This window comes from Notolepis coatsorum (assembly GCF_963971535.1).
Source record: "Notolepis coatsorum genome assembly, chromosome: 5".
Classification (NCBI taxonomy): Eukaryota; Metazoa; Chordata; class Actinopteri; order Aulopiformes; family Paralepididae; genus Notolepis; species Notolepis coatsorum.
In genome coordinates, this window is record NC_140169.1 from 157,293,871 (window position 1) to 157,321,112 (window position 27,242).

The window sequence follows — 27,242 nt, forward strand, 5'->3', positions numbered from 1 at the left end:
GCCAGGCTGTGAAGAAAGAGCCGTTGCGTCGTCGGTGGAGGCAGAGCGTTTACGATGAAGTGACATTCTGCTGACATTAAGATTGGCCAATTTGTTCCCTATGTGTGTGGCGACCGTTGAGCAGCGAGCCCGAGATGGAGTGTCTCTCACCAGGGGCGAGAAAAGTACACTTTGCATCCCCTGACTGACCCCCCCCCGGGGGGGGGGGGGTCAGATCGGCAGGAGCGAGGGGGACCTCCCCCCCCCCCCCCCCCCCCCCCCCCCCCCACCCCCCCCCCCCACCACCATCCGCTGCCCGGAGCCTCCCGTGCTTTGCCTCTCTGTGTCGAGGGGTCAACCTCCCCTCGCATGCGTTTCAGTCGCTTTGGAACGTAATTACAATCTACAATGGATATTTTAATGATAGAGCTCTTATTTCGTAAAAACGGTTGGATGTGACAGCCTTCTTGTGCCAACATTTTTTTTTTTTTTTTTTTTTATCACAATCCGATCTTTGAAATTGAAATTAAAGGAGCTGTGAGTGGTATTTTCTTTGTTAAAATAGGTGGTCTACGTGTTAAAAGTAGCTCTATATAAAGAGTGTTTGGTCAGTAACATGGGTCTCCCAGTCCCTCCTGCTCTGCAGTAAACAGCCATCACTGATATAGAGTGTCTGGTCAGTAACATGGGTCTCTCAGTCCTCCTGCTCTGCAGTAAACAGCCATCACTGATATAGAGTGTCTGGTCAGTAACATGGGTCTCCCAGTCCCTCCACTCTGCAGTAAACAGCCATCACTGATATAGAGTGGTCTGGTCAGTAACATGTGTCTCTCAGTCCCTCCTGCTCTGCAGTAAACAGCCATCACTGATATAGAGTGTCTGGTCAGTAACATGGGTCTCCCAGTCCCTCCGCTCTGCAGTAAACAGTCATCACTGATATAGAGTGTCTGGTCAGTAACATGGGTCTCCCAGTCCCTCCACTCTGCAGTAAACAGTCATCACTGATATAGAGTGTCTGGTCAGTAACATGGGTCCTCCCAGTCCCTCTGCTCTGCAGTAAACAGCCATCACTGATATAGTGTCTGGTCAGTAACATGGGTCTCCCAGTCCCTCCACTCTGCAGTAAACAGCCATCACTGATATAGAGTGTCTGGTCAGTAACATGGGTCTCCAGTCCCTCCACTCTGCAGTAAACAGGAAATACATTTCCATGGTATCCCCGTTCCCACTTTATCCAATCAGGAGAGAGAACGCCATACTGCAAAAATGGTCTGACAAAATAAGAACTAGGTTTTAGTTTTCCAGTGCAGTAAGCTAATTTGACTTGGAAATATTTCTTCAAATAATAAAAAAAAATATATATAGGTTTGCCTCTCCTGATTGGATAAAGTGAGAACGGGATACCAGGAAATGTATTTCCTGTTTACTGCAGAGCGGAGGGACTGAGAGACCCATGTTACTGACGAGACACACTCAGTGATGGCTGTCAGAATATAGAGCTATTCAACACCTGTTGAGACATAGATCATATTAATATAAGTTCACATAGCTAGGAAACAATGCTAAACACTCAAAAAGGCCATTTATAAGATAGTTCCCCTTTAACTAAATTAATACCACTTACAGGACCTTTAAGATCATGCATGATTGGGTTGTCTCACTATGACCTTACTATGTAAAGAGAATGCATTATTTCTTTAGTCACATGAGAGGGGGTTGACCAAAGTATGAAAAAAATAAATCATCTTTATTTGAATAGTAGTGGTTGTGGAATCAGTGATGAATGCCATAAGCCTTGCCTTTTAATTTAATATAAGATAAGATATTCCTTTACTGATCCCCTTGGGGAAATTCGGGCGTCATAGCAGCATGGGGGAGGGGGGGTACAGGTATGGGCAGGGTAATAGTAGAAAGACATAAAATATAGGCAATAAGATTCGATCTCTGGATGATTGAAAATGGGGGACCCTGATCTGGATGAAGACGAAAGTATTTTTCTGGTCTGCATCTCCTTAACAATTGTTTGTATTGAGCCGTACTGTATTGTACCCATTCTGCAATCTGTTAATAAAGTTTTCAATCAATCAATCTGAATATAAAAATATGAGGGGAAAAAACAACCTTTAGGATAGCAAAAGAGAGTCAAATCCCCATTCATTAACATGGGCGACTAAATATGAAGATTCTATATAATAAAATTGCCCCCTGCATGAGATTCTATCAGCACGAGTGAAATAATACATGAATTTACATCAACATGGCTTTGAAAACACAGGGTAGAGTGTTTGATTCACGAGTTTACATTTCATTCATTCATTCAATCTTTATTTGATCTGGAAGGGTCATTGAGAGCAAGCTCTCATTTACAGTGACGTCGAGAAATACAAAACACAATAAATACAAAGAAATAAAACAATATAGAAACAGGAAAGTGAATCAATTAAACATTTAATGTAATTAAAAAACAACTGAAGACAGGTGAAGTGGTTTGCTATTAAAGATTCAAAGTGACCAATAGATACTAATGAATTGAGTTTTAAAGTGGGTTGTAAAACATTCCATGTTTCTGGGGCACTAGGCTGGGGTAAAGCTATGCCTCCTAAAGTGTGTAACGGAAGTACAGGAAGTACCGGCTACAGGCGTTCCGGTTTCGACAAAACTATTATATAAACGTGTGAAGTGCACAATATTTCCTCGTTTAAGCCACTGCAACGGCTTTGCCTGAAGGAATTTACTACATGACCGGGACGTTCTATAGCTTGTTTGCCGACAGGATTGGGGAAAAGTTTGGTCCGTTCGGAGGCAGCTTCCAGGGGAAGTACATACACCGGAAATTCTACCCATAGACACTTTCGGCCGTAGTTCTTTACCAGGCTTTATCTCACGGAAGCTAAAAGCATATTTTCCCTAATTCAATGCAAGCTCTTAGGAACAGTAAGTGTACTGTTTGCATTTTGTACTTCATTTTGTACTTTAGTTGTATATTGTATAATTGGTATAGTATTTGGTCTTCATTGGTTTAACTTTTTTTTACTGTATGAAGCACAATCGCAGGGGGCTCATACAACAACCAAGCAGTTCACTGTAATGTACATGTACCTTAAAGGAACACTGCAACTTTTTTGGAAATTAGCTTATTTGCCATCTACCCTGGAGTTAGACGAGCAGATACATACCCTTTTCTTCTCTGTGCATGCATTAGGCTTAGGGAACAGCCGCACCGTTAGCCTAGCTTAGCGTCATTCACTGGAAGTAGGTGTGCCAGTGTAGCCTAGTTCCACAACAGTCACGAAATACACTCCTAATACAACTCACAAAACGTTCCTGTAAACATGTTGTGACCTGTGTATTTACCCCGTGGAGAAATAATAAAAGAAAATAATTAGACATTTTCATTTTCTAAGCAGATATATACTCGGAATTATTTTTTGCCGAACCACTGCTGCCTGGGCAAATAAAACAGAACTTGAACTACTAGCTCGGTTTGCGTTGCAATGTCATCATCGTAAATGCAGCTTCTTAATTAATGGGATCGTTTTCACACGTAAACGTACCATGCCCCCCCCCCTCTCTCTCCCTCTCTCTCTCTCCCCTCCCCTCTCTCTCTCTCTATCTCTCTCTCTCCCTCTCTCTCTCTCCATCTCTCTCTCTACTCTCTCTCTCTCTCTCTCCCCATCTCCCTCTCCCTTTCTCTCTCTCTCCATCTCTCTCTCTACTCTCTCTCTTCTCTCTCTCTCCTCTCTCTCTCCCCTTCTCTCTCTCTCTCTCTCTCTCTCTCTCATCCATCTCTTTCTCTACTCTCTCTTCTCTCTCTCTCTCTCTCTCTCTCTCTCTCTCTCTCTCTCTCTCTCTCTCTCTCTCTCTCTCTCTCCTCTCTCCCCATCTCCCTCTTTCTCTCCCTCTCTCTCTCCCTCTCTCTCCCTCACTCTCTCCCTCTCTCTCTCAGTGTTGTTGTTGCTTGTTAGCCACCTGCGGGGAGCTAATATCCCCCTATTCAAACATTATCTGTACCGTTGCTCTGTCACCCCCTCGTCACGTTGCACCAATTAGCGGAGACTTCTAACCGATATTTACACGTCCCTGTGAAGTGTGTAATCCCTGTAATGATCGCCGTCTCAACCTTCCCGCAGACCGTCTCCCCTGTGCTTGTTATCTTGCTCGGAACACGGCGGTTTCTTGATGTGAAACTTCAATTTTCTTATGGATTTTTTTACACACTGTTCCTTTTATTTTTATTTTTCCAATAAAACTTGTTTCTCCTTCAACCAGCTGCACTTTCTTCTGTTTTTTGTTGATTACATTTTGTTGGTATTAGTACCAACTAGGGCTGACCCCGATTAGTTGAATAGTCGTAGCCGTAGTCGACTCTCTTAGTCAAATGCAAAAAATAAATAAAAAAATTATAATATATAAAAAGATAAAAATGTATCATTCTTTCCAAAAGCAAAGAGGCCTAGAAGCGTGGCTAACGCTAATGGCACGCATACCAGAGGCTAACTGCCTACGAAAACAGGCACAGAGGCACTGAAAGAGGATTTCACCCGTCTAATGAACACACTAGACTAGACAAATATCAAGATGTATCCATCAGTGGACCAATTGCATGCTTTCGCACAGGACAAGAAGCCTTCAGTCGACTCCTTCAGACATTAAGCACCCCCCACAGCCCAAATGGAATGATACATTTTATTTATTTACTATTATTATTATTTTTTATTTAATATTATTCTTTTGCATTGGGGGGGTATCGGCACATTTCTGCCAATCAAAGTCGACTATACAAATCCTTAGTCGAGGTCAGCCCTAGTACCAACAGTAAACATTGTTTATGATAAAAACAGTTCAAGTCAAGCTGAAAAAAAAATTAAAAACGTTTTAACCATTTTAGATCATATTCTGGACTGCACCTATTTAACACTTTGGGTGCCGGGAAACGCTTAAACACGTCATTCCCGGCCATGCTCAAGTTGCCGAAGACGCTTTACAGCGTCTTTAATATCAATATTTCAAATTCATATGTCCCCCTCCGCTGGCCTGAGATCCACCAGGAGGACCCACTGAGCTCTCTGGCGGTTCAGGAGCGCCATCTGGTGGCCGATCGGCGCAATCGCTTAACAGGAAGTGCCGTAGAGGTTGTGCTGGACGGCCGTATTACTTCCGGGCACTCGGTACATGTCCCGGGACTCTGGCTCGTCACACTACATAGCGATCGATTGCCAATAACTCGATAAACAACATGATTTGGACGTATATACCATTATACAAGCTGGAGATGGACCGGGTAAATCTACATCCCATAATGATAAAATGTCTACTCTACGATGATCGCCCAACGGCGCGCGGAGACTGGGGTGAGTTTTTAGCGTGTAAAGTTACCGTCTTCGATACTAACTGCTATTATCAACATTTGACCCACATTAGATGATTGGTATAACGCTGCCCACGGAATTATAAACGCCCCCTAGCCCATCCGGTCAACATCAGATGACGTGTAGTAACTTCTAGAAGTACGTCTAGTTGGAATTTTTTATATCGCGCTGATTGCCATAAAACTGTATTGCATCATCAATATAATGTATTTGGGGCTATAGATCACGTTCTGGAGAAAGCTGCAGAAAGAGATGAAAACATACTTATACATTAGACCATACTTTACTATGAATATGTGAATGAAAAAGTTTAACGTTGCTACACAATGAACAATACATATAGGACTTTGAATGGGCCCTAATAATGGCAATGTAGCAATAGAATTTAAAAGGTTATAGCCCTGCAAAGAAGAGGACTTTCTCTATAGACAAATAGAGCCGGCAACCTACGGTTGATAATGAAACAATAAATGCCAAAAATATATACAGTATACAAAAAATATAGTTCTTTGTGTTCAAAATCCAATCATGTTTTGTTCCTGTAAAACTAAACATGACTCTCGAAATGCCATTTCAGCTCGCCTTTAAAAACAAAAAAGTGGATTTATTTGTCTATTTATCTTGATTTTAGAACTGTACTTGTCGAGCTGCTGGTATTGTGTTGATGTTCCGTGTCACCCTACAAGCAGACTATACTCCGGTCATTATGCACTCAGTCCACATGGGGGCAGGATTGTGTGAACAAAACAACTCTCCATCACTCTGAACGCTGATTTTTTTCCCCCTTCTCCTCCTCTCCTCTCTCCTCTCCTCCTCTCCCCTCCCCTCCTCTCCTCTCCCCTCCCCTCCTCTCCTCTCCTCTCTCCTCCCCTCCTCTCATCTCCTCTCCCCTTCTCCTCTCCTCCCTCCCCATCCTCTCCTATCCCACTCTCCTCTCCCCTTCTCCTCTCCTATCCCACTCTCCTCTCCCCTTCTCCTCTCCTCCCTCCCCATCCTCTCCTATCCCACTCCTCACCTCTCCCCTTCTCCTGCCATCCTCTCTTCTCCCCTCCTCCCCTCCTCTCTCCTCCCCTCCTCTCCCCCATCCCCTCCTCTCCCCTTCTCTCTTCTCCTCTCCCCTCTCCTCTCCCCTCCTCTCCTCTCTTCTCCCCTCCTCTCTCCTCCCCTCCTCTTCCCCATCCCCTCCTCTCCCCTTCTCTCTTCTCCTCTCCCCTCCCCTCTCCACTCCCCTCCTCCTCTCCTCTCCTTTCATCTCCCATCCTCTCCTACCCTCTCCTCCCCTCCCATTCTCTCTCCTCTCCTCTCCCCTCCCCCTCTCCTCTCATCTCCCCTCCTCTCCTCCCCTCCCATCCTCTCTCCTCTCCTCTAATCTCCTCTCCTCTCCTTATTAAGATCCGTTTCTCTTTGTCAACAGTATGACTTGGGTTTTTAATAAAAAAAAAAAGAAGTCAGGCAGGCCACTTGTGAAATACAATATGGCGGCTTGAAATGTGATGTTGTGTCACTCTAATTAGGCCATATCTGTAATGGACCCCTGGCTGGCAGCCTATAATCTGTTTACTTGCTAACTGCAGGACGACTGGAGTAGACGGAAGACACTGCCCGGGGGGGGGGGGGGGGGGGGGGGGGGGGGAGTTTGTAAGGCTCGCCGCACAGAAACCATCCTGAAATGGCCCCCGGTCTGATATTAGCATTCAGTCGGCGATCTCGACTGTTATCAGATGCCATGGGAGGCAAACAGTGAATGCCGCAGATTAGTCATTCATTTAGTCAGCTTTCCTCCCCAAATCTCCATGGCGACGTCTCTGTCACTTACATGCCCCAGACTCAACGATCATAATGATGAAATCTTTATTTTGGCCGGCGAGTTTCCGCCCGATTACATTTAACGAGCGCTGGAGTGATTTACCGCTCAAATAGATCACGCTCTAGATGAGTCAAATGGACAACGGGACGCGTTCTAGTTTGATGTAGGCCGTTAGGAGCCAGTCGACCTCGATCGCACACACACAACACAACGACCGGCGAAGGTAATTGTGCCTGAAGACAGAAAACATTACGATTTTCCCATTTTAACTGCGTTTAGATCTAATGGTTTTCTACTGTTAATATGGAATGCTAGTTTAGATCTAATGGTTTCTACTGTTAATATGGAATGCTCGTGTCCGTGGGTCTCTGTCTTAAGTCATTTGCTGTCGTACAAAAGGCACAAATTGGAGGATACACATTATTTGGTTCAGTCTGTGGTTCTCAGGCCGGGGGATGGGACCTCTCTCAGGGGGGTCACCGTGTGCTGATTGGGGGGGGGTTGTTCATACATTTTTGTTTTAAATGTTTTTAATACATAATACTGTACATATTCACTTTGTATGTGATAAAAAGCTTTACCTTTTTTGTCTTGTAAAGTAATAACTATTTATACCTGTCTCCAATAATGAATCAAGTGAAATAGCCTAAAAGGGGATTTCACATCATCATTCTGTTAGTGCATTTTACCTTCTGAATATCCAAAGCTATAGAGATCTATACAGCCCTGATTGATTGATTGATTGATTGATTGATTGATTGATTGATTGATTGATTGATTGATTGATTGATTGATTGATTGATTGAAAACTTTATTAACAGATTGCAGAATGGGTACAATACAGTACGGCTCAATACACACAATTGTTAAGGGGATGCAGGCCAAAGAAAGACTTTCGTCTTGTTTACATCAGGTCCCCCATTTTCAATTCATCAGGACATATATGACATACATGACATACAGATAGACAGTACTGCTACATCTATACATTTATGACGTACCAGATTTGCAAATACAGTACTGTTTGTGATACAAAAAGAGTCCAGAAAAGGGAGTATATACATTTGACGTAAAAACTGTACATTGGAGGGGGTTGGGTGGGGTTGTGTGGGGGGGGTTGGGTAGGGAGGAGTTGGGGGGGGGGGGGGGGACACTGTACAACTGTACAAGCAAAACTGTACATTGGGATATTGACAACCATACTAGGTCATTTACATTGGAGGGGGTTGGGGGGGGGGGGACACTGTACAAACAAGCAAAACTGTACATTGGAATATTGACAAAACCATACTAGGTAAATTACTGTACATTGGAGGGGGTTGGGTTAGGACATTTACAGGGGCCAGTTTCGAATTGCAGTCTCCCGTAGGTGTTCCTTGAGAGTGGTTTTGAAAGTGGGTAGTGATTCACATTCCTTTACAGCTTTGGGTAGGGCGTTCCACATTGATGTGGCATAATTGCGAAACGTGTTTAGTCCCTTGTTTGAGCCGAATCTGGGTTTAACATGATTTGTGGAGCTCCCTCTGGTGTTGTGATCGTGGTATTCACTGACCTTTGGGAAGTATTTTGACATGTACATGGGTACCTTGGTCGTGTGGTGTGTCTTGTAGACCAGGCCCATTGCAAGTTGCTGTACTCTGCCGTCTACTCTAAGCCATCCTAGGTTGTCAAAGTGGGCAGGGGTGAGGTGGGTTCTAGGAGTAAGGTCAAGCAGTAGTCTGACCAGTTAGTTTTGAGATGTTTGTCATTTTGTTTTTAGCGCCTTTGAGGTGCTTTGGTACCATGAGGTGCAAGCATAGTCGTAGTACCCTTGAATGAGTGCTCCTGCCAGAGTCTTCAGGGTATTCTTGTTTACCAGAGAGGAGATCCGGTACAAGAATCGAGTTTGTTGGTTGACTTTTTTTTATTACATTGGATGCCATTTTGTCACAGGAGAGATTAGCCTCTAGGATGGAACCCAGGTAGGTAATTTCATCTTTCCTTGTGACAATATTGTCACCCACTGTAACTGAGAAGCCGTCGGTCTTGCTGAGTTTGTTATTTGAACCGAAGAGAATGGACTCTGTAGAAGACCCTGTAGAAGCTAACAGCAGTAACTCTACTGCCCTGCAGAAGCTAACCGCAGTAACTCTACTACCCTGCAGAAGCTAACCGCAGTAACTATACTGCCCTGTAGAAGCTAACCGCAGTAACTCTACTGCCCTGTAGAAGCTAACCGCAATAACTACACTGCCCTGCAGAAGCTAACCTCAGTAACTACACTGTCCTGCAGAAGCTAACCGCAGTAACTACACTGCCCTGCAGAAGCTAACCGAGGTAACTACACTGCCCTGCAGAAGCTAACCGCAGTAACTACACTGCCCTGCAGAAGCTAACCTCAGTAACTACACTGTCCTGCAGAAGCTAACCTCAGTAACTACACTGCCCTGCAGAAGCTAACCGCGGTAACTACACTGCCCTGCAGAAGCTAAGCGCAGTAACTACACTGCCCTGCAGAAGCTAACCGCAGTAACTACACTGCCCTGCAGAAGCTAACCTCAGTAACTACACTGCCCTGCAGAAGCTAACCGCAGTAACTATACTGCCCTGCAGAAGCTAACCGCAGTAACTACACTGTCCTGTAGAAGCTAACCACAGTAACTACACTGTCCTGCAGAAGCTAACCGCAGTAACTATACTGCCCTGCAGAAGCTAACTGCAGTAACTATACTGCTCTGCAGAAGCTAACCGCAGTAACTACACTGTCCTGTAGAAGCTAACCACAGTAACTACACTGTCCTGCAGAAGCTAACCACGGTAACTACACTGTCCTGAAGAAGCTAACCGCAGTAACTACACTGTCCTGCAGAAGCTAACCGCAGTAACTATACTGCCCTGCAGAAGCTAACCGCAGTAACTACACTGTCCTGTAGAAGCTAACCACAGTAACTACACTGTCCTGCAGAAACTAACCGCGGTAACTACACTGTCCTGCAGAAGCTAACCGCAGTAACTACACTGTCCTGCAGAAGCTAACCGCAGTAACTATACTGCCCTGCAGAAGCTAACCGCAGTAACTACACTGTCCTGTAGAAGCTAACCGCAGTAACTATACTGCCCTGCAGAAGCTAACCGCGGTAACTACACTGTCCTGTAGAAGCTAACCACAGTAACTATACTGCCCTGCAGAAGCTAACCTCAGTAACTACACTGCCCTGCAGAAGCTAACCGCAGTAACTATACTGTCCTGCAGAAGCTAACCACAGTGACTACGCAAACAGTGAAACAGAGAGAATGGCTTCAAAGTTTTTTTGAGCATTTGGAAAAGCGCTATATAAATCTGATGTATTATCATTAATGTTAAGCTGTAGCCCTATTTTCAGAAATCTTGCCTAAAGGTATACATGCCTAAGTAAATGGAAGATTGCTCCACTTCTACAAGGCCAATTTGCATGGTCTTGGTATCTTGGAACATCTAGGGACCTGGGGGCAGGGCAAAAGTAAAAAAAAAATTATTTTTTCATACAGTCAACATATTCTTAAATAATAGCGCTGCCCGAGGCTGGGCATGATACAGTCAACATATAGCAAGAGAAAGAGCGAGAGAGAGCTCCCGTTCTACAGTCAATATACAGTGTTATCGCTGCACAGACCCGGCAATGCCCCTGACCCTCCACCAGAGCAAGGCCAGAGAGAGAGAGAGAGACACATTGGAAAGAAACAATCCCAAACCAGAGCAAATTGAAATGCTATTTGGCCCTAAACAGAGAGTACACAGAATACCTGAGCACTGTGACTGACCCAATACTAAGAAGATCCTTGACTAGGTACAGACTCAGCGAGCACAGCCTAGCCATCGAGAAAGGCCGCCATAGGCAGACCTGGCTCCCAAGCGAAGACAGACCCACTGCACACAAGATGAGGTGGAAACCGAGCTCCACTTCTTAACACTTTGATTGCCACTCACGAGTTTTCTCGGATTTATAATAGTTACGTTGAAAGCCACTCATGAGATTTCTCTGATTTTCTTTTCTTTTCTTTTTTTAGCAATCTGAAATCATATTGCATCACGCGAGCCTACCCTAGCCTACTGTGACGACCCCCACTCGACCTGCTAATGGAGAGTCTAACTCACCAGGAAGCATGGTGGAGTGGGTGGCTCGTTAACTGTATGAGACTCACCTGTGCAGAGCAGAGCTGCCTGCACCTGAATATATGTGTCTCTGTCTAATTCCCTCTCTGTCTGCTTTCTCCACTCCCAGGCACAGGTTGTACCAACACCCAAGCTGCATCCTTTGACATATTGTAACACTGATACTTACACCAAACACACACCACAGCATACTTACTCACTCATCCACACACTGCACTCACCACTGATTCTAATACAAAACATTCCATTGTTCACGTCCTTATGTTTTTGTTTGTTTAGATAGGTTTAAATAAATCATTTTTGTTAAATTGTTATCATGTGTGGACTCCCTATTTGTCATAAATTACCTGTTTGTGACAAATTGGGGGCTCAGTCCGTTTGTAGGGCCTTTTTGTAGGAGTTGGTGAATTTGTTTGTATTTGGCCTAGTGTGGTTGCATTTTTGGTTGGATTCGTGCTAGCATTTGATATTTGTAGTTTGGTTGGCATTTGGTATTGTGTAATTTGGCTGGCATTTGTATTTAGGTTCCTATGGGGACAATTTGTTTGGGCTCTGTCTGAGTACAGGAGGGCTATTTTGAAAGGTAATTAGGCTGCTTAATTTGGCTAGTGTCTGTGACCTGGGGTTTGCAGCTGGTATTTGTAGCCTGTTGGCTAGTGTTTGTTGGTAGCCTAATTGTTTGTATGCCAGTGTTGGGGAGTTAGCACGTGATTTGTTCTTGGGGGTGTTTGTTGTTTGGGATTTGGGGGAGAGTAGCAGTTTGTTTGTGCAGATTTCTTGTGGTAGAGATTTGTTAATTTATTTTGTTTTGTTTTGGTTACAGTTTGTTTGTTTGTTTGTTATTGCTTGTGTGGTGGCTTTGGAGTTTGATGCCTTAATAATACAGTCTGTGTGTTTTGGGAACCATAAATCCCCAGATAGGCAAAGAGGGCAGGTTTCCAATAGGGGGACTTGTCTTGGTATTTTCTTTTTTAGGCGGCCGCAAAAACGTGGGCAGAGACAGGCACTGGCATTGGCGCTTTTGTCCTCTCGGGAGCACGTCTCTGGCTCAGAGGAGTGGCTGTATAACAGGTACTTTTCTGCCCAGAGAGTTCTAGTGCATCAGTACCCCCTACAAGTAGTGGCACAAAGATTGAGGTTTTGAGGTAGTTAGTTAGTTAGTTAGGACCTGTAGTTAGTCAGGGTGGGGAGGTTCATTGGATCAGACTGTCTTATTATTGGTGTTCACGCTTCATGGTCCCGACATAAGTTTGGTTTGTTTGTAGCCACTGGTACAGTACATTATGGCCTCTGTTGTGGAGGAATTTGAGCAGTCACCATCAGTAGAACTGATTGATCAGTGTACTAAGGAGCAGTTGTTAGCGATTGCTGAGAATTATGATATTGAGATACCTGTTAGACTGTCAAAGGTGGCAGTCATGGCCACTTTAAAGGCAGAGTTGGTGGAGAAAGGTGTTCTCAAGCCAGCTGGCGTACCGCTTCTCAGTTTTGAGCAGCAGAAGGAACTCCTGGTACTGCAGCAGCGTCAAGAGTTTGCTTTGGAGGAACTTAAGCAAAAGACTGAGCTTGCCAAAGTAGAGGTGCAAGCTCAGGTGCAGAATAGAAAGCTAGATTTGGTCGGGCGGGAAAGTGGCTCAGTTCTGATGTTACTGGTGGTACTGGGGATCCGTCTCAGGGGGGTAAATTTGACGTTTTACGTGAACTGCGTTTGCTTCCTCAGTTTAATGAAAAGGACCCCGATGTTTTTTTTCATTGTTTGAACGTTTGGCAGATGCAAGGCACTGGAGTAGTGAGGATAGTTGTATGATGTTACAGTGTGTTCTCACTGGTAGAGCCCAGGAAGCATACTCTGCATTGAGTCCCACGGACTGTAAGGTTTATGTGCGGGTGAAATCGGCAGTGATTAAGGTGTACGAACTTGTACCTGAGGCGTACAGACAGCGGTTCCGTACGTGGAAGAAAAGGGACAAACAGTCTCATCTTGAATTTTCACGGGATTTAAGTACCCAGTTTACCCGTTGGTGTGTAGCGTCTGGTGTCGATACCTTTGAACAACTCTCTGATCTGCTGGTATTAGAACAGTTTAAAAACTCTGTTCCTGTAAATGTGGCAACTTACATTACACAGCAGGGTGCGGTGACGCCGGGGGAGGCTGCAGCATTGGCAGATGAGTATGTATTGATTTACAAGGGTAACTTCGGTGGTTTAGCTATAGAGAAGGCTCATAGCAGAGAGAATTTTTCTCCTCGTCCAAAGTTTGGATCAGAGAGGAGGGGTGATTGTGACACACGGTATAGACAGCCACCTGCATCTGACACACGGTATAGACAGCCACCTGCGTCTGACACACGGTATAGACAGCCACCGGCATCTGTCAAAACATGTAACTACTGTAAACGTTCTGGACATTGGAAGGATGAGTGCCCACTTCTTGGCTCGAGGGGTGGGTTTAAGGCACAAGTAAAACCTGCTCTGCTGGCCAATTCCCTCACCCAAAGGATGGTGTCACCATCGGTACCATCTGCTAGGACCATAGGACAGACATGCCTGGAAGACTATGGTGCGTTTCTTTCTGATGGTTTTGTGTCTTTACGGGGCAGTGACGTTAGGGTGCCGGTCAAGATACTGCGGGACACTGGCTCAATCGATTCGTTTGTGCGTGAGTCTGTGTTGCCTTTTTCAATTGATTCTGACACAGGGGATGTTATCTTGATTCGAGGGATGGGGATGTCTGTGTTCCCTGTTCCTGTGCATAACATTTCTCTTGTTTCAGGTTTGGGGAATGGTGATGTGCAGATAGGTGTGCGTGCTGAGTTGCCTGTTGATGGAGTGGACATCATTTTGGGTAACAATCTGGCCGGGGTACGAGTGTGGGCCGATGGGCCTCTCCCAAATGTAGTCACCCAAAAGTCACCTAGTCCAACTTTGTTAGACACTTCATCTGATGTCATTGTGTATCCAGCCTGTGCGGTTACACATGCCATGACAGCGGCGGGTGACACACCAGGTGTTACCCAGGCGACAGGTGTTGAATCGGTTCATGTGGGTTTGATTCTGCCTGAGGGGGAGGTTGTGACGACCCCCACTCTACCTGCTAATGGAGAGTCTGTTGACTCACCAGGAAGCATGGTGGAGTGGGTGGCTCGTTAACTGTATGAGACTCACCTGTGCAGAGCAGAGCTGCCTGCACCTGAATATATGTGTCTCTGTCTAATTCCCTCTCTGTCTGCTTTCTCCACTCCCAGGCACAGGTTGTACCAACACCCAAGCTGCATCCTTTGACATATTGTAACACTGATACTTACACCAAACACACACCACAGCATACTTACTCACTCATCCACACACTGCACTCACCACTGATTCTAATACAAAACATTCCATTGTTCATGTCCTTATGCTTTTGTTTGTTTAGATAGGTTTAAATAAATCATTTTTTGTTAAATTGTGATCACGTGTGGACTCCCTATGATCCCTATGATCCCTATGAACTCCGGACCATGTCGAAGGCTGATTTGGTTGCAGAACAGGTGAATGATCCAGCTTTAAGAGAGCTGTTTGAGAAAGCCGTACCATTTGAAGACATAGGTAGCTCGGCGCAGAGATACTGTCTTCATGACGGTTTATTGTATCGGAAGTGGATACCGCATGGGGATGCTTTCGTGGGTGACCCCATTTTTCAGTTTGTGGTACCATGCGAATTTCGTCCATTGGTGTTGCAGACTTGTCATAACAATGTGGCAGGGCATCAGGGAGTGAGGAAAACGTATGACCGTGCGCTGAGACACTGTTTTTGGCCCCGTTTAAAACGTGATATATCCGCATATATCAAAACGTGTCACACGTGTCAGTTAACTGGGAAGCCGAGTCAGACCATCACACCGGCCCTGCTCTCTCCTATTCCTGCTGTTGATCAGCCATTTGAACATTTGATTATTGACTGTGTTGGACCATTGCCGCGTTCCAAACAGGGACATTTGTATTTGCTTACGGTAATGTGTCAGGTGACCAGATACCCGGCAGCGTTTCCGCTTAGGTCGATAACGACAAAGTCTGTTGTTAAGGCGCTCACACAGTTCATTTCTGTGTTCGGGGTACCCAGGATCATTCAGAGTGATCAGGGTTCCAATTTCACCTCACACATGTTTGCGGCAGTTCTCCAGCAACTGCACATCAGGCACAACAAAGCGTCAGCGTATCATGCCCAGTCTCAGGGAGCATTCGAGCGTTTTCATCAAACGCTGAAGTCGTTGCTGCGCTCCTATTGTGTGGAGTTAGGGGGTGACTGGGAGGAGGGGCTGCCCTGGCTTCTATTGGCCTCCAGGGAGGTAGTCCAGGAGAGCACGGGGTTTAGCCCTAATGACCTGGTTTTTGGTCACAAAGTCCGTGGTCCCATGGCTGTGTTGAAAGACAGCTGGGACATGGCAGAACCCCCTCGGAAATTGGTTGATTATGTCAATGGTTTCAGGCGCAGGTTGTTTTTGTCTGTTGAGTGTGCGAAGGAGAAGTTGGGGAGGTCTCAGGGTAAAATGAAATCCCTTTATGATCGTCGCACTGAGCTTAGGCAGTTTAAGGCTGGCGATCAAGTTTTGCTTTTACAGCCGGTAGTAACGTCTCCCTTTCAGGCAAAGTTCACAGGCCCTTACACTGTTGTGCGGCGGGTGTCTGACCTGAATTATGTTATTACCAAAGGCAGGAGGGCAAATAGGGTGTGTCATGTGAACCTTTTAAAACCCTACTACTCTGGCCATGCTGAAGGGGGGGTGAATGATGGGGAGAATAATGGGGAGACTGAGAAGGTTTCTCTTTGTACCACTACAGTGGACAGGTCCACCTCTCCAGTAGCCGGCCCTGAGGAAGGAGTAAACCCGGATGTGGTGTTGCAGGGGCGGTTGAAAAATTCAGAGTCATTGGGGAGGTTGGATGTGATTTTGGCAGATTTGGATGACTCGAAGCGTGTTGAGTTAATAGCTCTGATTAACCGTTATCCTGCTTTATTTTCAGATGTACCCTCACGCACACATCTAATTGAACATGATGTGGACGTGGGAGAGGCAGCCCCAATAAAGCAGCGCTTCTATCGTCTCACCCGAGAAACGCAAGCATTTGGACAATGAGGTTCAGTATATGTTGGACAACCAAATTGCCGAATCATGTTCGTCAAGTTGGGCGTCGCCTTGCCTGTTGGTCGGTAAACCCGACGGAAGCTATAGACCATGTACTGACTTTCGTAAAGTGAATAACATTACCAAACCAGATGTGTTTCCTCTTCCCCGCATGGAAGACTGTGTAGATCAGGTGGGATCGGCTACTTACGTGAGTAAGTTTGACCTTTTAAAAGGTTATTGGCAAGTCCCGCTGTCTAAGCGTGGCCAGGAGGTTTGCGCTTTTATCACTCCCTCTGGGTTGTACAAATATTTAGTCATGCCGTTTGGTCTTCGAAACGCCCCCGCTACTTTCCAGCGCCTTATGAACAAAGTAGTGGCTGGTCTGGATGGGTGTGCCGTCTACCTGGATGATGTGGTGATCTACAGCGACACATGGTCTGAACACCTTCAGCGTATCCGGGCACTGTTAAAAAAATTGGTCTGGGCACGGTTGACTATTAACTTGGCCAAATGTGAATTTGCAAGAGCCACTGTCACCTATTTAGGAAAGGTGGTCGGTCAGGGCAGCGTACGCATGGTTCAGGATAAAGTTGTGGCTATTGTAAATTATTCCCCTCCAGCGACAAAAAAGGATTTGATGCGTTTTCTGGGTTTAGTGGGCTATTATCAGAGTTTTTGTCGCAACTTCTCATCCGTAGTAGAGCCGTTGACTAACTTGTTGAGGAAGGACTCCAAGTATGTCTGGTCAGGCAGATGCCAAGTGGCCTTTGAAAATGTGAAGGCCCTATTGTGCTCTGAACCTGTGTTAACTGCTCCACGTTTAAATGACTCCTTTTCATTACAGGTGGATGCCTCCAACGTGGGGGCAGGGGCAGTCCTCCTGCAGGCGGATGTGCATGGGGTGGATAAATCGGTGGCCTTCTTCTCGAGGAAATTTAACACCTACCAACTTAACTACTCAGTTATCGAGAAGGAGGCGTTATCACTGATTTGGGCACTCCAACATTTTGACGTGTATCTGGGGTCAGGGGTGACTCCCCTGGTGGTGTACACGGATCATAATCCTTTGACCTTTTTAAAGTCCCTCCAAAATCCCAACCAGAGGTTGATGAGGTGGGCTTTGTTTTTACAGGCCTATTCTTTGGACATTCGTCACATTAAAGGGTCTCAGAATGTGATTGCGGACGCATTGTCCCGCCTAAGTTGGTCCCATGAGGATACCTTGTTTTGCCTCTCTCTATCTGTTCCCCAATCCCTACTGTCTCCTGCTCTCTTAAATAGCTTCTTAGGGCCCTATGTTGCTGAGAGTGGAGGCAGGATGGTGAGGGGAATGGGTGAAGGGTAAAACAATGTTTATTTTGATTTGAATATAGGGGACAAAATATTGTGTTACTTGAGTTTATGTATTGATTTAGTTTGGTTAGTCACTTGTATATAAAAATGTAATTTGTTAATAGGGAAGAACCCTTTTCTTTAGGGGGAGGGTGTGACGTGACGACCCCCACTCTACCTGCTAATGGAGAGTCTAACTCACCAGGAAGCATGGTGGAGTGGGTGGCTCGTTAACTGTATGAGACTCACCTGTGCAGAGCAGAGCTGCCTGCACCTGAATATATGTGTCTCTGTCTAATTCCCTCTCTGTCTGCTTTCTCCACTCCCAGGCACAGGTTGTACCAACACCCAAGCTGCATCCTTTGACATATTGTAACACTGATACTTACACCAAACACACACCACAGCATACTTACTCACTCATCCACACACTGCACTCACCACTGATTCTAATACAAAACATTCCATTGTTCACGTCCTTATGTTTTTGTTTGTTTAGATAGGTTTAAATAAATCATTTTTGTTAAATTGTTATCACTTGTGGACTCCCTATTTGTCATAAATTACCTGTTTGTGACACTACCCAAGAGCCGCCGGCAATTAGATGTGGAAAAAAGCGCCCCCTATCGTCTCCCAGATGACATCAGGGATTTTGGAATGGACTCAATGAAAATGGATGGGGGAAAAAATCCTGTACTCCACATTTTCCAGTCCGGGGTTACCAGAGTTCATTATGGATCCTCTGAGCGCTGCGGATCATGAGTTCTACTGTATACACGTTAGATCTATACACTTATCGATTTTTTCGAATTGTGATCAGGAATTGGAATATACCAGTTGGATACCATCTGATGTCAGGTAAGGAATCTATGTTATCAGTGTTAGGATAATCAGACTCGTTTTGATGAAGATATAAGCTGTTTTGTGAAATGTGCTCTATCTGTTTCACTGTAAAATCCATGAGGAAATGAAAACGGCTATTATCAGCGCGCGGCTCGAATGGGCGTGCGTGTACGTATAATATTGATCATCTAGCGTTTATTTGAAAACGATTCATAAATAGGCCGACAAATATCAACGTTCTGGAATATTCCAGTAAAAGACGATTATCACAGAATGGCCCAGAATGGGCTTTTCAAAATGCTCTCAAACGAAAATGAAGCGATAAAAAACCAATCTGCCTTGACAGCACTGACTGGAAAATGATTCTTTGATAAGCGACGGGCAGATTAGACACATAGCCATAATTTAAAACATAGATTAGGCGATATTAACGTTAACATTGAAGTGGATGGTGGCATTCAAGCACTAAGTCTGGCGCCACCTGGTGGCACTGAAAGTGTTAACAACCTGCCCACTATACCAAGACATATACTTCCCACAAATTGCAAACACCCAAAGAGACTTTGAAAACATGGACAATAACTCAAAACTCCCATACCAACTGGGAGAAATACAAGAATGTGAAATAAAGCCCATTTGAATTGAAGAGAGAGAGATAGATAGAGCATGTCTGTGTGTGTTAGAAAGAGAGAGATAGAGAGAGCATGTCTGTTTGTGTGTGTGTGTTAGAGAGAGAGCATGTATAATATATTATGTGTGTGTGTGTTAGAAAGAGAGAGAAAGATAGAGAGAGAGCATGTCATTTTGTGTGTTAGAGAGAGATATAGAGCATGTCTGTGTGTGTTAGAAAGAGAGAGAGAGAGAGAGCATGTGTTTTTGTGTGTTAGAGAGAGAGAGCATGTCTGTGTGTGTGTGTGTGTGTGTTAGAGAGAGAGCATGTATGTGTGTGTGTTAGAGCAGTGGTTCCCAAACCTCTCCTCGAGACACCCCAGCCGTTCCATGTATTTGTTAAATTCCACCACCAGCACACCTGATTCAACTAATAAAGGGCTTGTTAAGTTGAATCAGGTGTGCTGGTGGTGGAATTTAACAAATACATGGAACGGCTGGGGTGCTTCGAGGAGAGGATTGGGAAGCACTGTGTTTTAGAGAGAGAGAGAGAGAGAGAGAGAGAGATAGAGCGCTCAACGGCGGGAATAGAATAGGTTGCATGAAAAACTCACCCTAACGCAGAATCAATGGCAAAGTTGGAAGGAGACGACATCGACGCATTTTCCGTGGAGATGAAAAGTACCAGTCCCTTGGGAGTCCTAGTTTATCTGCCACACGTTAGCACTCGATAACTTAGCAATTAGCTAAAGGCAGGGATGGTAACTAGCGTATAGCTAACGCTAGCTAGCTAGCATTAGCTAACGCTAGTTACGCGTCCCTGCCTTTAGCTAATTGCTACTAGCCGACATAGCTATAGCCTGACTGAAGGTTCTAACATGCAACAACTTTCATCTTCAGTCCATCTGCCGAACATCCTCTTCGTCTTGGCAAAGTTGGCATAACCATCATACTTGGTATTGATAACAAGCTTATGGCACACGGTGTTATTTCTTCTGCTCCATGCTGCTTTTCAAAAGACATCCACTCGCTCCTCTGGATAGCGCTGAATAGATCCTGTACCTGGCTGACTGTAGCCCCTTCCCTCGTGGATCCGGGAAGAGCCCGGAACACTATTCTACAAACGTGTCTATCTGCAGAGCCGCAGAAACCAGAACACTATTCTACAAACGTCTAATGTGAAATATATAAGCATGTAAGCAAAACTAGATTTTAGGTCTGTGATGAAAAAGGGCCTCGCAGGAAGGGGGACCTCGCAAAAAAAAAAACAATAAAAAAATAACAATAATAGTTTTCTTTTTTTTTCGCGAGGCCCTCCTTCCCGCGAGGCCCTCTGCGACCGCACTGCTCGCACACCCCCTGAGGCGGCCCTGCCTGGGGGTATGTATTTCCAGTGTCAGAAATATTGTGTATGTTACTAGGCTTGAGTAAATTGTAATGAAAAAGGGAGAATATAAATTATGATTTATTTTTGCATCTGTGCCGGTGAATAACACCATGTTACAATTGTGAGCAAGCCGAGCTCGCTCACTGAGCTCATTCAGCACCTTCTTGAGATCAAGTGTAAAGAAAATCTAAGCAAATGAATAAAGGGAAGATGATTAAACAGAAGGATTTGTAGAGACAGTAATAAATGATAATCGATTTGAATTATAAATTCATATTTGACCTTGAACTTGACCTTGACCTTATTATGGCCAAATCATACGTCTATGGATAGGGAAAAGGCTCCTCTTTCCAATGGCAGGGTTGAATCTGGATTTAGTCATTTCCTTGCGGTTTTACGATAAAAGAGATATAATTAGCATTTTTTCGATAAATTCGTATTTTCGGTAAATGGTATAAAACATCGGTAAAAATGAAAATATACACTTTGACTACTGTTTTGATAGGGTTATGGTATTTACTCTTGGCTACAAATTTTTTTTTTTTAAAACAGAACCTCTTAACATCCAAGGGCCCATATGTGGGCCCTCATGAGGACGATTCGCGAGGCGCCATTTTGCTGACCTCTAGCGGCTCGGGTGTGCATTTCTTTTAATACAATATATAGATAGAATTAAAGCCCTATTTGTTGCCTGTCAATTGCCCTCTCAGGTGACAAAATCCGTTCAGCGGTTCTCGAGTTACATGCCGATATGTGAGGTGTGTGCCAAAGTACACATTACCACCCCGACCTCCGGGGGCTCTAGCTCCGTCAATCATTTGGCGATCTCGAAATATTTTGGACAGGGTTGTAGCCCATGAGTGTGGCTTTCCAATGATCCCCCATGATATGATAATTGGGGATCTAATACGGTCTCTATTGATCGATTTATGATAAAGAAAAGCACGGGCTTAACAGGTTGCTCTTTGACTATCCTGTGATTTTGTAGTTACTGCAATTCTTTCCTATCCTTTTTCTCTAAAACAGAGTGAGATTGAACTCTGAGACTCTAAAAACAGATATTGAGAGGTTCAATTTCACTTATAACTCAATTTTGAAAATAATTGTAGTGCGGTTAGCTTGTGCAGGGCGGTATGGTGTATCACTGCACTATACCGTTGCCACTTAATGTGGCTTATATAATGATGCTCTGCGACTGTTCTCGCGTGTCCCTAGATGGCACAGTGCCAGCCAGCTGTTTGTCAGTGTGGGTATTAGGCTTGGGCGGTATGACGGTATTAAGGTATACCGGGGTATTTAGAAATACCGACAGTATTGATTTTCAATACCGTCCATCACCGTCAAAATCACAGATGCGCTTCAGTTTCTATAACAGTGAAACAGAGTTTTGAGTGTAGTGCACACACTGAGTGTAGTGCACACGCGCGCCAGCAGAGGGCGAGACCGTTCTAGTGGAGCGAGTGGGTCACAACAGTGTTCACGTTTACGGTAATGTTTGCGACAGTGCTGTGAAAATACCGTAAAGCGTTGTGACGAGAGCAGTGTTGTTGTGGAGCAACTGGTGGAGCAAGCAAATAATCCGTCTCTTATTATATGTGAACTAAAGAGTACAAGGTTTACACAACAGCCCCCACCCGCCTTTTTATTGTATTTGTACCGTCCTGTACTATCCGCTGTCAGCTGTTTATCTCTCTCTGTGAGCTACTGAGCTTGAATAACTAGCGTTAGCTCACGTTAAGTAGCGTTAGCTCTGCGGCTAATCTTAGATTACCCTGAACTAAATCAATGACTAGGTTATAAAGCATTCGAGTAGTTTTCACTGCACATAGAAGTAGCCAAACAACGGGAGCATTTCGGGAGCATATCACCAAAACCAAGGCAATTTCTAGCCCTTAAGGAATCAAATAGTCTGCCATGGCTATAGGCTAGATGCTAACGCTAAAACGGTGCAGGCTTCTACCGGTGCGGGACTACCATTCTGAGACCTGGCGATGATTTGTTTACTTGGTAACACGCCCCCCCCCCCCCCCGCTGATGAAAATGAAAGTCATACCGTCAAATACCGTGCACCGGGGTATTATAACATAAAGGTTTGCCGGTGTGAAAAAAAGGATACCGCCCAAGCCAAGTGGGTATACCTACATCTGAGGCACTTTTAAGAAACCGTATGTACAGGTTCATGTGTCGGTTAGAAGACTAATTTAACAGTGTTATTGTGGCCTTAATTAATCCTGTCCAAAAGTAACACCAGGTTCAATTCTATTTTGTGGCGACATTGGCTGAAAGAGCCCTTGTGTATTTTGACTGTATTTTTTATACCATGGATGGTTGTTTTTATAGTTTTATATGTTTTTTATTGTATTGTTGTGCTATGTCTTTTAACCCTTTCACTGCCACTCTACCAAATTGTTAACCCTTTCACTGCAACACTACAGAAGGATAACCCTTTCATTGCCGCACGACAAAGGGTTAACCCTTTCACTACCACACTACAGAAGGTTAACCCTTTACTATCACACTACAGACGGTTCTGTAGTGTGGTAGTGTCGGGTCTGGAACCTTTTGAGAACCCGATCGGTAATAAGATTTAAAAAGAAGTAAAGAATGAAACACTTTTGAGGTAGTTTTATTATATAAAAATGAATGAACAAGGTATAAAAGTAGATAAGATATAAAAAGTGGAATAAACAATAATACTAGTAGTTTGAACACAAAGTGAAATGACCGGCCGGCCACAGTGTGTTCCTCTCAAGAAAAAAGAAGAAGTGTCCTGGCTTCCTCCCCCGATCCCTTTTTCACCCCTCTCCATGGCACGTCATATAATTGGTGTGTGTGTGCCTGCGTGTGTGTTGGTGTGTGTGTGTGTGTGTATGCTGGTGTGTGTGTTGGTGTGTGTGTGTGTGTGTATGCTGGTGTGTGTGTGTGCTATTGTGTGTGTGTGTGTGTACTAGGGTGTGTGTGTGTGTGTGTGTGTTGGTGTGTGTGTGTATGCTGGTGTGTGTGTTGGTGTGTGTGTGTGTGTATGCTGGTGTGTGTGTTGGTGTGTGTGTGTGTGTGTGTGTATGCTGGTGTGTGTGTGTGTGCTATTGTGTGTGTGTGTGTGTGTGTGTACTAGGGTGTGTGTGTGTGTTGGTGTGTGTGTGTGTATGCTGGTGTGTGTGTGTGTGTGTGTACTAGGGTGTGTGTGTGTGTGTTGGTGTGTGAGGGAGGGAGAAAGATTTATTGATTTGTGTCTTATCGTTAGTACTTAAACTCTACCTGGCCCGGTCCCCTAATCTCGGGGTAATCTTAGTCAAGTCATAATTTAGTTACTTGTGGCATTTCGTGTCAAATTAATTGAGTTAAAGCTATTGCTCCAACTCTGCGTCTTGGGAAAATGAATGTGCCTTTTGTATTTAGGCCATCGTGTGTGTGTGAGTATTTATGGTCTCTGATTAAGATCTTGGTGCTCTGTTGTGCCACAGAGAGAGAGGGGGAGAGAGCCAAGAAACCAGGACCTGCTTACATGATTATACATGTACCCATAGAATGTTTCTGCTATTATTTCCATGATTATACATGTCATAATCCGACAGTCCCCCCTTCCCTACCCACCAGGTAGGGAAAAAACGAAACAGAAGGGGACCTTAAATCAACAACAAACAATCAAACAGTATATAATAAAAAACACACCGGCCGACCCAATCTACACCGCAAAAAGCACAAGAGTCGGTAGAGAAATGGCACAATCATCAACCTCTCCACCTACCACCTCAAACAGAGTCACTGCATGTGGCCAAAAAACCTCCCGAGACAATCCACGGCCTAGAATGCACGGCCCATTAAAGAACACATGAATAATAACATGCTTAATACTATGACATAACTGGAGGATAAAAGGCACACATCGTCCCATAGTCCCGCTATTATGGTAACGGCCCTTGGCGCAGCTCACAGCACATCAGACTCACTGTGAGTTTGTCAAACATAACATAACAGTGTACAATAACAGTGTACAATAAAACATAACAGTGTATAATAATAACATAACAGTGTATAATAAAACATAACAGTGTATAATAAAACATAATAGTGTATATCAAAACATAATAGTGTATAACAAAACATAACAGTGTATAATAAAACATAACAGTGTATAACCCAAACCAGGACGTAGGGCGCCAAAAGGCCCCCTAAAAAATAGAAAAATACAAAAGAAAACGAAACCCCACCGCCGCCTGATGTCCGCGATGGATCACAGCTCTACATATCAGACTTGTACGCAACCTAGCAGGGCTTGTGGAGTGTGACCACATACAATGGGGGGCCCAGAGGAGAGAGAGGATTTGGTGCGGGTATAGAGAGATGAGAGAGAGAGGGTAGAGTAGGAGACAGAACAGGCTAGAGGCCTATGACATGAGGCTCCTTCTCCGGCTTGTATGGGATGACCAACACTAATACATCAGACCTACACGTAACCTTGTTGGGCTTGCGGAGTGTGACACCTTGTTGGGCTCGCGGAGTGTGACACCTTGTTGGACTTGTGGAGTGTGACACCTTGTTGGACTTGTGGAGTGTGACCACATACATGTGGGGGCCCAGAGGAGAGAGAGGATTTGGTGTGGGTATAGAGAGATGAGAGAGAGGGTAGAGTAGGAGACAGAACAGGCTAGAGGCCTATAACACGAGGCGTCTTCTCCCGGTACCAGGTACAGGAGAGTCCGTGTTATCCGGTGAGGAGAGACCAGGCATAGCCTCCTCCCAATATCTGGATATCACGATCTGGCAACACGTGGCAACGGACAGTCCAGAGGCCTCTCAGCCCTCCTCTTCCTGTACAGTCAGAGAGCAAAGAGGGAACGAAGCAGAGGGGACAGCGGGAGGAGGGGCCGGAGTAGAGAACAGGGGGAATGGGGCAGAGTGGACACTGGGAGGAGGGGCTGGAGCGGGGAACGGAGGGAATGGGGCAGAGGGGACAGCAGGGGGGGAGGGGGGCATACGGTGGGGTATACGGCCTGTACACGGGGCATACGGTCTGAGACATACGGGAGAGTGGCAGACTCAAAGGGACATTGCATAGAATTAGGGAGATACACACGAGCATGCACAGAATCAGGGAGATTGCCATGGGCATCTAGTGCTCCTGGTGCAGGATACAGAGAAATGTAGCTCCCGCGATCGTCCTCCGCCAACCTCAGCGAGTGCCCATCCGGCTCGCCTTCTCCCTTTAACAGCGGAAAGAAGGAGGAATCCTTCTCCTTGGACAGTGCAGTAGTAATTAGCCGGTTGGTCAATGAATGGAGACAAGGGATGCAACAACATCCTACCAAGACAAGAACAGAACCGGCAACAGCGAGGGACATAAACATACTGACAAACATAGACTTGTACCGACCAAACCACCTCTCCATCGCTCCACCGAAAGGGTCTGCTGCACCACTGTTCCGCTTAAGCTCATGACTCAAGGTCGTTAAGCCTAACAAGGCCTTGGTCACTGAGCCGTCAGGACTGGTGTTGTTTGGGAGAAATGTGCAGCATAAGGCCCCGAACATGGAACAGACCCCGCCCCTCTCAGCCATTAACATGTCCAACGCCATCCTATTCTGGAGTGTCATGAGGCTGGTAGCGGAGAGCTGCTCCGCCACCCCCTCAAAAGCCTCCCTCGTGTAATTTATAAAACGCTGTTGATTATAAAATATGTACTGGATCCAATCTAAATTCTTATTAATTGTGGGCCAAACAAAAATAGACTCAAACCCTGCGAGCACTGTGTTCCGGGCCTTGAACTCGTCGGGGACCCCCCTTGGTACGCCTATGGAATCAAGATAAACGCCACTGTCAAAGGAGCCTTTAGGGGCCCTACGCCTGCTACGGCGAGGGCTGGGGCGGAGCACCCTCCCCCCTGCCGCTGTGTTCTCTAATTCCTCAGCAGTATAGGGGATAGCATAAAAGGGCAAAACCAGCTGAACAGGGGCACATACACCTGACCATCTATCGGGGAGAATGGAGTAGAGTATGTCTGTACCGCAATACCACCAGACATCCGTCCTGGCATAGCGCGTCTTTGACAAGTCTCCTGTTGTACTCAGTGTGTTGACACTGTGTTGCGTGTCACATGTCTTTATCTCCCCCACTGCTCTGCCTCCTCTGTCCCTCCTGGTGATACACGTGTACGCCCCCAGATAAGGAGTAAACGGGGGAGCAATGGGGGCCACTCCAACGGGGGGAAAGAGCTTAGTGAGTGCGGTGCAATTGGGTTTAACAGCTATTTTAGTGAGGAACATGTCCAGTAGACACATGAAACCCCCGGGGTCCTCCCGCATGCTCACAGGAAAGGGGACTGTGCCCAACGAGGGCCTGGCTGATGCACAGATTACACATTCAGACACGTCGTTCAGTTTTGCAGTGAACAGCATCCATCTTAACCACATATTTGGCTCAGTATATCCTGTCTCTATGGCTATGGTGTCTTCTACCGAACCCATACGAACATATGTGACTTGTGGATGCTCAGTGGCTAATGGTCTGGGTCGGACTCCTTCTACTAGGGGGGGTGGGGTGTTCGGGGGCCCTATCACCAGTCTAAATGGTCCTGTGAAATCTGGATATCCCACACGCGGAATACCTACGACCAGATCAACGGCATCCCCCACCTGTGCATTTACGAGGGTGATAACAATGGGGTTACATGAACCTA

At 45.4% G+C, this 27,242-nt stretch overlaps 1 protein-coding gene across 1 annotated transcript in view; it reads left to right on the top strand.

The window, feature by feature from the left end:
* Nucleotides 1-26,838, top strand: part of LOC311228438 (obg-like ATPase 1) — a gene marked incomplete at both ends in the record, with an annotated part of 145,187 nt that extends 118,349 nt beyond the window's left edge. Inside the window, one exon of the mRNA XM_084314343.1 lies at nt 26,728-26,838. Within this exon, the coding sequence (XP_084170469.1) occupies nt 26,728-26,838 (111 nt within the window). The remainder of the gene's footprint in view (nt 1-26,727) is intronic.
* Nucleotides 26,839-27,242: the final 404 nt, after the last annotated feature.